This window comes from Capricornis sumatraensis, chromosome 12, assembly GCF_032405125.1.
Source record: "Capricornis sumatraensis isolate serow.1 chromosome 12, serow.2, whole genome shotgun sequence".
NCBI classification, from domain to species: domain Eukaryota; kingdom Metazoa; phylum Chordata; class Mammalia; order Artiodactyla; family Bovidae; genus Capricornis; species Capricornis sumatraensis.
Window position 1 is genome coordinate 45606806 of NC_091080.1, and position 16138 is coordinate 45622943.

General features: G+C 45.1%; 1 protein-coding gene across 3 annotated transcripts in view; it reads left to right on the forward strand.

The window, feature by feature from the left end:
* The window catches only part of CRYL1 (crystallin lambda 1), a 57567-nt gene that overhangs the window by 11719 nt on the left and 29710 nt on the right, over positions 1–16138 (forward strand). For all 3 annotated transcript variants that reach the window (XM_068984564.1, XM_068984566.1, XM_068984565.1), the window contains one exon: positions 6393–6519. In XM_068984564.1, the coding sequence (XP_068840665.1) occupies positions 6393–6519 (127 nt within the window). The remainder of the gene's footprint in view (positions 1–6392; positions 6520–16138) is intronic.

A 16138-nucleotide genomic window follows, 5' to 3' on the forward strand; every position in this document is an offset into this window, starting at 1 on the left:
CCAGCATCAGGGTCTTTTCCAGTGAGCCAGTTCTTCTCATCAGGTAGGACTAAAGTATTAGAGCTTCAGCTTACTGACCAAACTGATCACATGGACCACAGCTTTGTCTAACTGGATGAAACTATGAGCCATGCTGTGTAGGGCCACCCAAGATATATGGGTCATAATGGAGAGTTCTGACAAAATGTGGTCTTCTGGAGAAGGGAATGGCAAACCACTTCAGTATTCTTGCCTTGAGAACCCCATGAACTCAGTATGAAAAAGCAGGTCTGGAGCTCCTGTTTTTAATAAAAGGCTTGGTATTCTGCCTCTCCTCCCACCCCCCACACTCTTCAAAGACATTAAAAATAATAAAAATGAGATGAATGAATGAAAAAAGAGTGTCCACACAGTGTTCCACTTCAGGAGCCAACAGGGCCCCTTGACAGGGTCCTGGGCTGGGACCCCCCCCCTTCCTGGGCTGGCCTCTTGTCTCCTGGCTGGCCTCTGCCCTGGGCCTTTGTGGGTTAGGATTTTCAGTGGCAGAGGCCAGGTCATGTCACATTTGTGAGCTTGGTCCTCCTGGTTCTGACCTCCCGACTCTTTCCCACCATCAGCAGCTATCTCTGCACCTCAGACCTCAGGGAAGAGGTGGGGAGCGGAGAATCCTGCCAGAAACCCTCCTGGGGACTCCATGACAGGCTGACAGTGAGGTGCCAGGAATACCCTGAAGTAGCTAAAAGCCTATGCTGTTGTAGTTTAAAATTTTTTATTAGGGAAAAACATGCATAAGGACAACTGTCACTACAGAGTGTATAACCCAATCCCTCAGTCTCCAGTCTGCTGTCCTGATCTGACCTGGGAACACAGTCTTCTGTTTGGGAAATATTTGTGTTGTTGTTGTTGTTGTTGTTGTTTTGAGAAGTTCTTATATTCTTAAATGAGTAAATGCTGCTTTTGAATAAAATCTCAAAAACAAATATATTTTAAAAAATCACCTATACTGATCATTGTTAACGTTTCTCTTTCTCCTAATTCAAAACTTAATTTTGCTCATTAGGAGGAAAGTGTCTTTTGAGTCCTGGGCGGTGCTCCACTGCCCTCTAGAGGTGAAACTGGTTCACTGCAGTCACCTGACCAGGTAGTAGCGAATGAAGCTGAGAAGCTGGCTGAGCATCTCACCTTTCCCAGGTGTTTATGTTCATTCCCTGCAAAGCTTGAGGCAGAAGTTCTAAAATACTCAGCGTAAAATATTGGAGCTAGTGTTTTGTGTTTTTTTTGGCTAATATACTATAACTCTTCCAAATCATTTCAGTTCAGTTCAGTTCAGTCGCTCCGTTGTGCCTGACTCTTTGCGACCCCATGAATTGCAGCACGCCAGGCCTCCCTGTCCATCACCAACTCCTGGAGTTCACTTAAACTCATGTCCATCAAGTCAGTGATCCCATCCAGCCATCTCGTCCTCTGTCATCCCCTTCTCCTCCTGCCCCCAATCCCTCCCAGCATCAGAGTCTTTTCCAATGAGTCAACTCTTCACATCAGGTGGCCAAAGTGTTGGAGTTTCACCCTTAGCATCAGTCCTTCCAAAGAACACCCAGGACTGATCTCCTTCAGAACGGACTGGTTGGATCTCCTTGCAGTCCAAGGGACTCTCAAGAGTCTTCTCCAACACCACAGTTCAAAAGCATCAATTCTTCAGCGCTCAGCTTTCTTTACAGTCCAACTCTCACACCCATACATGACCACTGGAAAAACCATAGGCTTGACTAGAGGGACCTTTGTTGACAAAGTAATGTCTCTGGTTTTTAGTATGCTATCTAGGTTGGTCATAACTTTCTTTCCAAGTAAGCGTCTTTTAATTTCATGGCTGCAATCACCATCTGCAGTGATTTTGGAGCCCAAAATAATAAAGTCTGACACTGTTTCCCCATCTATTTGCCATGAAGTGATGGGACCAGATGCCATGATCTTCGTTTTCTGAATGTTGAGCTTTAAGCCAACTTTTTCACTCTCCTCGTTCACTTTCATCAAGAGGCTTTTTAGTTCCTCTTCACTTTCTGCCATAAGGGTGGTGTCATCTGCATATCTGAGGTTATTGATATTTCTCCTGGCAATCTTGATTCCAGCTTGTGCTTCTTCAGCCCAGTGTTTCTCATGATGTACTCTGCATGTGAGTTAAATAAGCAAGGTGACAATATACAACCTTGACGTACTCCTTTTCCTATTTGGAACCAGTCTGTTGTTCCATGTCCAGTTCTAACTGTTGCTTCCTGACCTGCATATAGGTTTCTTAAGAGGCAGGTCAGGTGGTCTGGTAGTCCCATCACTTTCAGAATTTTCCACAATTTGTTGTGATCCACACACTCAAAGGCTTTTGCATAGTCAATAAAGCAGAAATAGATGTTTTTCTGGAACTCTCTTGCTTTTTCCATGATCCAGCAGATGTTGGCAATTTGATCTCTGGTTCCTCTGCCTTTTCTAAAACCAGCTTGAACATCTGGAAGTTCATGGTTCACATATTGCTAAAGCCTGGCTTGGAGAATTTTGAGCATTACTTTACTAGCATGTGAGATGAGTGCAGTTGTGTGGTGAGCATTCTTTGGCATTGCCTTTCTTTGGGAGTGGAATTAAAACTGACCTTTTCCAGTCCTGTGGCCACTGCTGAGTTTTCCAAATTTGCTGGCATATTGAGTGCAGTATTTTCACAGCATCATCTTTCAGGATATGAAATAGTTCAACTGGAATTCCATCACCTCTACTAGCTTTGTTCTTAGTGATGCTTTCTAAGGCCCACTTGACTTCACATTCCAGGATGTCTGGCTCTAGGTGAGTGATCACACCATTGTGATTGTCTGGGTCATGAAGGTCTTTTTTGTACAGTTCTTCTGTGTATTCTTGCCACCTCTTCTTAATATCTTCTGCTTCTGTTAGGTCCATACCATTTCTGTCCTTTATCGAGCCCATCCTTGCATGAAATGTTCCCTTGGTATCTCTAATTTTCTTGAAGAGATCTCTAGTCTTTCCCATTCTGTTGTTTTCCTCTATTTCTTTGCATTGATCACTGAGGAAGGCTTTCTTATCTCTCCTTGCTATTCTTTGGAATTCTGCATTCAGATGCTTATATCTTTCTTTTTCTCCTTTGCTTTTTGCTTCTCTTCTTTTCACAGCTATTTGTAAGCCCTCCCCAGACAGCCATTTTGCTTTTTTGCATTTCTTTTCCATGGGGATAGTCTTGATCCCTGTCTCCTGTACAATGTCCCAAACCTCTGGCCATAGTTCATCAGGCACTCTATCAGATCTAGTCCCTTAAATCTATTTCTCACTTTCACTGTATAATCATAAGGGATTTGATTTAGGTCATACCTGAATGGTCGAGTGGTTTTCCCTACTTTCTTCAATTTAAGTCTGAATTTGGCAATAAGGAGTTCATGATCTGAGCCACAGTCAGTTCCCAGTCTTGTTTTTGCTGACTGTATAGAACTTGTCCATCTTTGGCTGCAAAGAATATAATCAGTCTGATTTTGGTGTTGACCATCTGGTGATGTTCATGTGTAGAGTCTTCTCTTGTGTTGTTGAAAGAGGGTGTTTGCTATGACCAGTGCATTCTCTTGGCAAAACTCTATTAGCCTTTGCCCTGCTTCATTCTGTATTCCAAGGCCAAATTTACCTGTTACCCCAGGTGTTTCTTGACTTCCTACTTTTGCATTCCAGTCCCCTATAATGAAAAAGGACATCTTTTTTGGCTGTTAGTTCTAAAAGGTCTTGTAGGTCTTCATAAAACCGTTCAACTTCAGATTCTTCAGCATTACTGGTTGGAGCATAGACTTGGATTACTGTGATATTGAGTTATTTGCCTTGGAAACAAACAGAGATCATTCTGTTGTTTTTGAGATTGCATCCAAATACTGCATTTCAGACTCTCTTGTTGACCATGATGGTTACTCCATTTTTTCTAAGGGGTTCCTGCCCACAGTAGTAGATATAGTGGTCACCTGAGTTAAATTCACCCGTTGCAGTCCATTTTAGTTCACTGATTCCTAGAATGTCGACGTTCACTCTTGCCATCTCCTGTTTGACCACTTCCAATTTGCCTTGATTCATGGACCTAACATTCCAGGTTCCTATGCAATATTGCTCTTTACAGCATTGGACCTTGCTTCTATCACCAGTCATATCCACAACTGGGTATTGTGTATGACAAAAACCTTAAAAAAAAAAAATTTAAATCCAAGTCCTCCTTGGTGTGATGGCTTGTGATGGCTTCTTCACCCAGCTATCTGGTATCAGGAGAGGCCATACCTGCCTAAGGGGTCTTGGACTCCTTCTCTTTGCCATGAAGCTGCTTTTGGTTGAAGATAATAAGAAATCTGTATTTCAGTGCATCTTTCTGGTGGGTTTTTTTTTTTTTTTCACAGTAACAGTAGCAAAAGAATTTCCCTTCCTCTATTTGTGGCTAAAACAAAAAGTTTGAAATGCACAGCTTTAAGGAAGAAACAGGACAAGGGAGCTGCTGACCCAAGTGGGCCCTGGCATCCCAGGAGCGCCAGCTTCCCAGGGGAGGACAGGATGAGCAGGGGCCCCATGGGTGCCTGGGCTCAGGGGTCACCTGCAGATCCTTGACCCACGCCTGTCCCTCCCAGTCAATGTTCCCACACTCAGCTGTGTCACTGCCTGGCATTTCTTACAGTCCCCAGCCCAGTGACCTGAGACCCAGACCCGTCAGGTCACTGGCCATGCTTGAGCCGTCACCCCATCCCAGGGCCTCCCCGACCTTGGCTGATACCCCATGCCCCTGAGCGTAAACCCAGCTTGCTGCCAAGAACTCCAACAGCTTAATGATAAACCTACAGCCTAAAACTATGTGAGAGTGACTGAGTCACTGGCACAGGAATCCAGAGAATGTTCTGGAGCCTGTGTGTGTTTGCTCATCTGTGTATTTAACGTGTCCTGAGTTACAGGCAGGACACACTGCACCGTCTGCCAGGCCGAGATGGGAATGTGGGCCCAGCTCAGGAGTCTTCACCCTGCCTGGTTCATATCTCCAGGCACCTGCTCTCAGCCCTTTCCCCAGAGGCACTGAACTGAGGCCCAAGAAGCCCTGCTTTCTGCTTCTATGTCCCACAGGCATTGCTGGGGGGTTGGGGGAGGAGGCTGTACCTTGAGGTATTGGAATCTTAGTTCCCTGACTAGGGACAAAACCTGTGCCCCCTGGCGGTTGTTAAGCTCAGTCTTCAGCACTGAGAAGTCCCCTATCTTAATAACTGTTGTGTCCATTTTGGCAGTGTTAAGTACATTCATAGTGTTGTACAACCATCTATCCGCACGACTCTTGTCTTCTTAAAAAACTGAAACACTGTTCCCATTGAAGAACGACTCCCCTCCCACAACCCCCATTCTCTCCCTCTCTGTGGATTCTGTCACTACAGTTCCCTCATATAAGTGGAACCACATGGAATCTGTCCCTTTGTGATGGCTTATTTCACTCAGCATCATGTCCTCAAGGTTCGTCTGTGGAGTAGCAGGTATCAGAATTCCCTTCCCTTATAGGGCTGAGTAACATTACATTGTCATTGCGACAAAAGTCTGTGTAGTCAAAGCTATGGTTTTTCAGTAGTCACATACAGATGTGGGAGTTGGACCATAAAGAAAGCTGAGCACCAAAGAATTGATGCTTTTGAACAGTGGTGTTGGAGAAGACTCTTGAGAATCCCTTGGACAGCAAGGAGATCAAACCAGTCAATCCTAAAGGAAATCAACCCTGAATATTCACTGGGAGGATTGATGCTGAAGCTCCAATACTCTGGCCACCTGATACGAAGAACTGACTCATTGGAAAAGACTCTGATGCTGGGAAAGATTGAAGGCAGGAGGAGAAGTGGGCAACAGAGGATGAGATGTTGGGCATAAGTTTGAGCAAATTCCAAGAGACAGTGACAGACAGGGAAGCCTGGCGTACTTATATCCATGGGGTCACAAAGAGTCAGACATGACTGAGTGACTGAACAACAGCATTCCATTGTGTATCCGTTCATCTGTCTGTGGATATGGAGTTGTCCCCATCTTTTGACAACGGTGAACAATGCTGCTGTGGAAATGAGAGTACAAATATCTGAGTCTCCACTTTTACCTTCGGGATGTAGGCCCAGAAGTGGGATCGCTGGCTCACGATAGTCTTGTTTTTTACTTTCTGAGAAAGCACCTGATGTTGGCCACACTGGATGCAGCTGTTAAGGCCGGGCCAGCGGTGCTGGGGTTTATTGCTCCAGGTTCTCACTGCACTTGGTTTCTCCTCTGCTCTTTCACTGTTAAAGGCCGCACCATGCTCTGCTTCGCATTTCCTGCTGATGGGTGAAGCAGACCTCTGACCCTGAGTTGTTTGGAATGCTCATGGCTCACTCTCCACTGCTTTCCAGGAAGGAGATGAAGATGCTGGAGCTGTCGGGGTACCTGAAAGGCCAGCTGGGCGCGGAGGAGCAGCTGTCACTCATCAGCGGCTGCTCTGACCTGCGGGAGGCAGTAGAGGGCGCCCTACACGTGCAGGTGAGTGGGGACACCTGCCCGCCCGGCTGGCAGGGCCTGTCCCCTGGGTCCTTGGGTCAAAGGCAGGGGAAGGCGTGGGGATCGTGAGCCCGCAGGTGCGGATGGCGTTCACGTGACCGGAAACACTGTCTCCCCCCCCCCCCCCACCCCTTACCCACTACCCCTTCCCTGGGATGGAGTTCTCTCTTGGGGTGTTAGAATGTTGAGCAAAAAGAATGTCTTCTGGCCAGCTAATACTTTCCTATTTTTGTCTAACTGGATGGGAGACTATGTTGTTGTTCTGAGATATAAGAGATCGCCTAAGAGAAACCCTTTAGTGTTTTGCAACATTTGCATTTACTGTTTCCAACAACTTCACTCAGAGAATCAGGCCATCCCCACTGCTGAGGACACTCCAGGCCTAGTGGACTGGCGGCAGCTCAGTGCCCACACAGGCTCCAGCCTGCCAGGGCCTGAATGCAGCTACTGCCCCATGAAGACCCGGTGTCTCCCGGCTTCCAAAACGTGACACTTAAGCTGCCCGGGGTTGACGGGGCCTTGCTCCTGAGCCCCTCCTCACCCCATGTCCAGCCACTGCTGGTGTCTTGTCTGGTCTGTGACGCTGGTTGAGCTGGGAGCAAAGCCAGGCCTGAGCGGGGCTCCTGGTGCAGAGGCCTCAGGCCTGACACTCCTCCAGTCCACATGGTAGACTTCCTCGTCTCCTCCCACTCTTTCTACCGCATCCTGTGTTCCGCTCAGTAAAGGGTCCAGGATGGATGCCAACCCGGCCCTGAGCTCTGAGCCCCTTGTCCTGGCCCGCTGAGGCCTCCATTCCCATTCTCGGTGGTTGTGGTCACCTCAAGTGACCCTTATTCCAGGCCAGGCTCCCTTGCTTCCAATGAGAACAGTAGGAAACCCCTTTGGGGATCAATTTGATACATGATATTTACATGATGGAAGTGAACGCTTACAATGACGTGTATGATGTGACCTGACAGGTGAGCATGTGACGTGTCACCACACGTTTCCCAGAACAGTGATGTCCACTTGGGTCTGTCTCCACTAGAGTGACTTGACTTCTTTTCTGAACAGTTTCCAGTGCCCTTTGCTTTTTCCTCTGAGACGTTTGCTGTACTTTGTAATCCGTGTGTGATGATGGCTGGAAAGTTTCATCTCCAGCCTCAAGTACTAACTGTCAAGCCTTCTGTTGTTTCTTTTCTTCTCTGCAGTGGTATGGTATGATACACACGGTAACTGCCAGTGTTATTTTTCTGAAGCGATCTTTGTGTGTGTTTGTGTTAGTCTCTCAGTCGTGTCCAACTCTCGTTGACTCCAAGGACTGCAGCCCACCAGGCTCTTCCATCCATGGAATTCTCCAGGCAAGAACACCCGAGTGGGTTGCCATTTCCCCCTCCAAAAGCAATCTTTATAAGGCTTATTATAAAATTTCCAGCACTAGCCATTGCAAGGGAAGCCCTGTGGCTTAGTGGTAAAGAATCCACCTGCCAATGCAGCAGACGTGGGTTTGAATCCCTGGGTCAGGATGATCCCCTGGAGGAGGAAATGGAAACCCACTCCAGTATTCTTGCCTGGAGAATCCCATGGACAGAGGAGCCTGGATGGAGTCGAAAAGAGTGGGACATGACTAAGCAATTGGGCATGCACACATGCAGCTATTGCAAAGTCATGCCCCAGGTATAATTAACATGTCTGTGTTAAATTTCTTTCTCTCCTGATCCCATAAAAATTAAAAAAATAAAAGGATTCTGGGTCTTCCCTGGTGGTCCAGTGGTTGGGACTCAGTGCTTCCATGGCCTGGAGCCCAGGTTTAATCCCTGGTCTGGGAACTAAGATCACAAATGCCACATGGAGAAAAAGAAAAAAAAGACCTTGAACCTAAAGAATCAAGGCTTAGGGCTGCACTTGCTCTCCTGAGGCCTCACAGCACCTCCAGTCTTAGTGCTCAGAGACCTCCTGCTAGCCGCCTCCTCTGAGCAACTCTGTATGGCTCCCTCTTTCCCGTTTAAGGACAAATTCTCATCGTAGAAAAATTCACCTAGGCTTTTTGGAGACTTTGTTTATAAAAAGAAAACGATTGTTACTTTAGGGAATTGCCCAAAGGCAGGAGGAGAGCATGTGAATTAACACAAACACTTCTTTAATCACAAACCTTCCAGTAGTGCGAGTTACTGAGCCCTGGGAATCAACGCCCTGGAAATGCGAGTGGTCGATTTATCTTCCACCCAAGTCCCAGTGGGCGGACGCCTGGGTCAGAAGGTTTCCTCTGCTGAAACGTGGGAGGGAGTGAGAATGGAACCTGAATTTCTAGCACTTAGTGCAATTTTGAAATCAAATCTGGCCTGGCAAGAAAATCTAGCGTGCTGGAGAAATAAGTGTATTCTGAAAAGTTTCTAAAGCATTGACTGTTGCAGAGCATTAAGGGTCATTAGCTATGACACAGAGGCTTTATCTCATCTCTGCAACTTTTTACCTAAGATCCAGGTAGTTAGCTGGTAGGAGCCATGGGAATTTTGGTCATGGAATTGTGAGCTCTAAATGGACTTTCCTTATAGTCAGCACAGACAATTCAGATGTGTTTTTCCATGTCAATGTGAGAATTTGCATTTGAACCTTTACCTCTAAAACTGGGAAAATGCTTAGTCATTTTGGTAAGGACTTTGAGATTGTTAGTAATTACAGGAACCAGTGTTCGTGATAAATACTACGGTTTAAAATTTATACGTTTGCAAGGGCCTTTTTTGGTCTTCTTCCACTGACTGAGACTCAGAGTGATCTTCCTTTTGGTGGGAGTCGGGGGAGAGGGAGGGTGGCAGCACTGAGTGTGCCCAGGAGTGCATGTTGAATCCTGAATTTCATTTTTCCTGTTCCATGTGTGTATTAATTTGTAAAATCGGATTATTATTCACATATAATAAAAGCTGGCAGTTTTAGTGTTCAGGTCTGTGTGTTCCGACAATTGCATGTGGTCATGTCACCACCTTCCCCCGTCTCCCCCCCCCCCCCCCCCCCCCCCCCCCGTCCTCCCCAGCTTCAGAGCAATTCTGCCACCCCACAAAGTCCCCTCCTCCCACTTTGCGGTCTGGCCTGGGCTGAAGCCGCTGGTCTGGTTTTGTCCCTGCAGCTTTGCCTTTTCTGTATTGTGGTACAATGTGGACTCACCACGACTGCATGTGCTTTGTTAGATTTACACATAAACGTGTCCCGATTTAGATGCTACTGTAAATAGTACCTTCACAAAATTTCAACTTCTGCTTGTTCATTGCTAGCACATAGTAATATAGTTAAAAGTGGGTTGTTTGATTTATTTAAATTGGAGGGTTTTCCATATATCTTTGTTATTGATTTTGAGTTTAAATCTGTTCTAGTCTCAAAACAAACGACGTTATTTCAATTCTTTTATTTTGTTGAGGCATGTTTTATAACTCAGAATATAGTCTATTTTGGTGAATATTCCATGTACAGTTGAGAGAAATATATTTCGGAGTGAACTGTAGTATGTAAATATGGGTAAAGTTGCTGGATAGTGTTATCCAGGTCTTTTCCATCCTAACGGATTTTCTGTTACTTCTCTCCATCAATGAGAGAAAAGTATTGACATCTATAATTGTGGATTCATTTCTCAGTTCAAACCAGGCATATAGTTGGGTACTGAGCTTCTGTCCCCTGTGACAGAACCTTTTAATTAGCATGTTTTGGTCCATTACATTTACATTATGATAGGGTTGGATTAAACTCGACTGTCTTGCTTGTTCTTTTCCTTTTGTTCCATTTGTTTTGTGTTCTTCTTCCCTACCCTGATTTTTGGCTGGCTTACAGATGGAGCATTTCTTATCATTTCATTTATCTCCATGATTGTTCATTTATACCTCTTAGAAATTTTTTTTTGGCGATTAATGGCACCCCACTCCAGTACTCTTGCCTGGAAACTCCCATGGACGGAGGAGCCTGGTGGGCTGCAGTCCACGGGGTCGCGAAGAGTCGGACACGACTGAGCGACTTCACTTTCACTTTTCACTTTCATGCATTGGAGAAGGACATGGCAACCCACTCCAGTGTTCTTGCCTGGAGAATCCCAGGGACGGGGGAGCCTGGTGGGCTGCCATCTATGGGGTCGCACAGAGTCGGACACGACTGAAGCGACAGTAGCAGCAGCAGCAGCAGCAGCAGCATAGGGTTTATGAAGTTTTTTCTAACTAGTCATGGTCTACCTTCATGTGTTATAGCAGCACACTCCCAGCACCTTTCTGCTTTTCTGCTGTTGTCACAGGTTTTCCTTTTACACATCCTGTCTTAGCACATACAGCTGCTGCCTTTTCTTTGTACAGTCAACTAACATGTAGGGCAATTAAAATTAAACTTTATATTTACCTGCATTTTCACCATTCCAGCATTCTTCATTTCTTTGTGTAAATTCAATTTCTCCTGAATTTTTTTCAATTTTATTTATATTTATTATTAAATATTATTTATTTATTTATTTTTTGGCACAGCAAGCAGCATGCGGGATCTTAGTTCCTGACCAGGGATGAAACATGTGCCCTCTGAAAATTTCAAAAGTGGTACACACACACACATACACACAAATGGCTTACACTTGTAGAGGAAAGAAAAGAAGCATAAAGACATTATGAAGTAAAAAGTGAAATCCCTCTTCCTTCATCTTCCCACCTCTGGGGGTGAATATTGTGTGGAGAGTCTGAAGTTTATTTATCCAGAGTTCTACAACTCTTGTTATCATATATTATAGACTTAACATTTTAATAACATGAATCCTATAATGGTGTAATGTTTTTGACTTGATTTTTGTAGTTAGTAATATATTATGACTTTTCCCCCCATGTCCTTACATACTGATCTACCTATTAGCGTTTTTTTATAGGTTGGGAAATCATTTACTTGTACACTATCCAATTATTAACTAAATAATGTGTTTTTAACCATTGACCATTAATGTTTAGAAATAAAACAGTTTAACACATTGAAATAATCTTTATGGTTTGAAGACTACCTTACCATATGACCTAGCAATCCCACTACTGGGCATATACCGTGAAGAAACCATAATTGAAAAAGACACACGTACCACAATGTTCATTGCAGCACTATTTACTATAGCCAGGACATGGAAGCAACCTAGATGTCCATCAACAGATGAATAGATAAATAAATTGTGGTACATATATAAAATGAAATATTTCTCAGCCATTTCTTGTTTCTCAAGAAACAAACTTGAGTCAATTCTAGTGAGATGGATGAACCTGGAGCCTGTTGTACAGAGTGAAGTAAGTCAGAAAGAGAAGAACAAATATCACGTATTAGGACATATATCTGGAATTTAGAAAAATGTACAATTTGCAGGGCAGGAATAAAGACATAGAGAACAGACTTTGGACACAGCAGAGGAAGGAGAAGGTGGACTGAATTGAGAGAGTAGCATTGATACATTTACGTTACCATATGTAAAATAGCTACCTAGTGGGAAGTTGCTATATGACACAGGGAGCTCAACACAGAACTCTGTGACCATCTAGAGGGGTAGGATGGGGTAGGAAGTAGAGGGGAGGTTCAAGAGGGAGGGGACACATATTATACTTATGGCTGATTCACCTTGTATGGCAGAAGCCAATACACTATTGTAAATCAATTATCCTCCAATTAAAAAAATGTTATAAATTTTTAAAAAAGGCATTATACATAGTATTTCGGCCTCTGAAAGTTTGTGTGCTAATAAAGCCTACTCTAAAGTGCGTGTGTGTGCTCAGTCCTGTCCAACTCTGCGACCACATGGACTGTAGCCCGCCAGGCTCCTCTGTCCATGGGGTTTTCCAGTCAAGAATACTGGAGTGGGTCGCATTTTTCTTTTCCATTACTCTAATATATGGTCCACAAATTTAAAAAATAAATAAAGGCCAGATAGTAAATGTTTCAGGCTTTGAGAGCTGAGTACAGCCTCTTGCATACTTTACAGCCCTTCAGAAATCTAAAAGCTGTACTTGGCTGGGGGCCGTAGACTGTTTGGCCTGGATCCCAGCCTGCTGGCCCTGCTCCAGTTTGTTGAGGTGGTTTCCTCCCCACGACTTAGGGAAAGGAGTCCACCATTAGCGCGTCTAGCCTGTGGGTCTTTCCGGCTCTTCCTGGGGGCGCGTCTCCGCGGCAGTTTCCGGGTCTGCGTTTGCCGCGCGCTCTCTTGCTCCCCCTGGCCTCCGTGTGCTGCACTGCAGGATCACCGAGCCGGACTGAGTCCCATCTGCGTGGGGTCAGGGAGATGGAAACCAGCACCTCGCACCCCCGAGGCATGCCAGTGGATGCGCCGCTCCTCCCGGGGAGAGGCTGTGGGCTGGGCTTTCCCTCCCGGTCCTGGCGGCGCTGGCTTAGGGGAGGCGCTCGTGGATGACACCCACCTTCACGCACTCATTCTTGTCTGTGCGCCAGCCTGGCCCCGCCGCCTCCTGGGCTGTGGCCCCAGGTGAGCCCGTCTGTCCATGTCCATCTCTTGCCTTCTCTGCAAGGCCCCTGCGAGGGTGGGATTCGGTCAGTCAAAATCAACGTGATCATTCTCAGTGTTTTTACAAATGACACCTGGTTGATGATCGCTGTGTATCATTCTTCTGTATTTTGAGTTGTGTTTTTAAGGTCAGGTTCATTGAAAATGGAACCTCAAGGATTAGACCCATCTGGCCCTTGGTGGCTTGTTGCTGGTCTTGTGAGTTCTCCTTACCCTTGTTAAGTGCGGCCAAGTAAGACGGAGGATTTCAGGATCACCAGTGTGGGGTACATAGATCTCCAGTGCGGGTTACACTGATCTCCAGTGTGGGGTACATTGATCTTTAAGATGCTTATTAAATTAATAAATGAAAACAGGTATTTCACTAGCCAAATTTGTAGCAACAAACATGTCCTTGTCCCAACACTGACATTTGTAATTTGGTTCTAAAGTTACTGTGAAACTGAATGAGCAACCCTACTTCCCCCTAAACTTTACAAAATAGAAGCTCAGATCTCTCTTTTAAAAAAGCACAGTACCACTCTTTTGGAAAGAAGGGGTGACATTGTAACAAATCCTGGCATGGTGACATAACATTGATTGTATATAATATAAATATAGATAGAAATCTAGATATCTCTGTGTATCTAAACCTTTCTTCCTATAGTTAGGAACTTAATTATCCCTTATGCCTTAGGAATTGTAGGTTGCTAAGTTAATGCTCAAAGTCAAAATAAACAAGTATCTAATATAAACATTTTTATTTTATGAAATCTGTTAAATGGAATGTATAGACACCAACCAAGGAAATTATTTTTAATCTTATCATTCAGTTTAAAATGTGGTAAGTCCATTTAAAAGTAGCCATGGCATGCATATTTAGTGCTTGGGATGTAAGAGTTGGACCATAAAGAAGGCTTAGTGCATAGGAACTGACGTTTTTGAACTGTGCTGTTGAAGAAGACTTTTGAGAGTCCCCTGGTCTGCAAGGAAATGAAAACCAGTCAATCCTAAAGGAAATTAACCCTGAATACTCAGTGTTGCTGAGGCTCCAATACTCTGACCACCTGATGGGAAAAGCCAACTCATTAGAAAAGACCCTGATCCTGGAAAGGATTGAAGGCAAAAGGAGAAGAGGGCAGCAGAGGATGAGATGGTTCGATAGCATAACTGACTCAGTGGACATAAGTTTGAGCAAATTCCAGGGGATGGTAAAGGACAGGGAAGGCTAGCGTGCTGCAGTCCATGGGATTGCAAAGAGTCGGACATGACTTGGTGACTGAACAACAACAACAAATAGTAAATACTTTTGCAATTGTAATATTACTTCCCCTTTTTTGCTCTTGGTGGTGGGTGGTCATTGTTTACCAAGAACCTTAGGTATCATCCTGTGCATCATGAAGTCCTTCCTTTTTAAGAGATATATTTTAAGGCATATGAGGAATCTGGGAATTTAATATTAATAGAAACCACCTGGGGCAAAACTCCATGCTAGTGAAAGTTCGAGGGCCCCGTGTCCCGCAGCGAGAGCCATGGAGGCCTGGGGTGGTGTTTGTTTTCCCGCCAGCTCTCTGACTCTGGCTGTTCCTGGTGGCACAGGCACCCAGCATTCAGATCTGCTTACTCTGAGCCACCCTGATGTTTATTTTTATTTGAAAGTCAATATTCCAAGACTTGCTGCCCAGCATATCTGTTTGAACAACTGGGGGAAAACATAAGGAGGTTTCTTTCAAGTTGGTGACTGTCCCCTTTTAGGATTGGGTTCAGACCAGTTGCCCAGGGGAGAGCTGCCTGCCTGACACATGGAAGCCTGGTCACCAGCACAGCCCTGACGGATGGTGTGTGTTGGGCATGGAGGCCTTCCTTGAGGAGGTGCTTTCACTCTAACTTAGAACCCTTTGAGGACCACCTTGTTCCAGGTGGTCCTCTTGTTCTTTCCTGAAGTGACCCTCGGAAAGCTCAGTTCGGCTCTGACAATGTGTCACTAGTGACGGTTACTTACGTGAGTGGGGTTCCACGCAGTGATCCTGCATAAAGCCAGCTGTTAACAGCTGAAAGTGCCAGAAAATATGAAACACGTGTTTTCCCTGCCTTAAAACTCCAACTGGTTTCTGTCCTGAAATAGAATGGCTCTCTGAAGCAGTGGTTGAGATCCAGCTGCTTCTCCTTATAGATTCAGGGCCCACACCCACACTTTCCTGGGTGTTCAGTTCAGTTCAGTTCAATTCAGTCGCTCAGTCGTGTCCGACTCTTTGCGACCCCATGAATCACAGCACACGATTCAGGACAGGCCTCCCTGTCCATCACCAACTCCCGGAGTTCACTCAGACTCACGTCCATTGAGTCAGTGATGCCATCCAGCCATCTCATCCTCTGTTGTCCCCTTCTCCTCCTGCCCCCAATCCCTCCCAGCATCAGAGTCTTTTCCAATGAGTCAACTCTTCACATGAGGTGGCCAGAGTACTGGAGTTTCAGCTTCAGCATCATTCCCTCCAAAGAAATCCCAGGCTGATCTTCAGAATGGACTGGTTGGATCTCCTTGCAGTCCAAGGGACTCTCAAGAGTCTTCTCCAACACCACAGTTCAAAAGCATCAATTCTTCATCATTCAGCTTTCTTCACATTCCAACTCTCACATCCATACATGACCACTGGAAAAACCATAGCCTTGACTAGATGGACCTTTGTTGGCAAAGTAATGTCTCTGCTTTTCAATATGCTATCTAGATTGGTCATAACTTTCCTTCCAAGGACTAAGCGTCTTTTAATTTCATGTCTGCAGTCACCATCTGCAGTGATTTTGGAGCCCGAAAAAATAAAGTCTGACACTGGTTCCACTGTTTCCCCATCTATTTCCCATGAAGTGATGGGACCAGATGCCATGATCTTCATTTTCTGAATGTTGAGCTTTAAGCCAACTTTTTCACTCTCCTTTTTCACTTTCATCAAGAGGCTTTTTAGTTCGTCTTCACTTTCTGCCATAAGGGTGGTGTCATCTGCATATCTGAGGTTATTGATATTTTTCCCGGCAATCTTGATTCCAGCTTGTGCTTCTTCCAGCCCAGCGTTTCTCATGATGTACTCTGCATCAAAGTTAAATAAGCAAGGTGACAATATACAGCCTTGACATACTCCT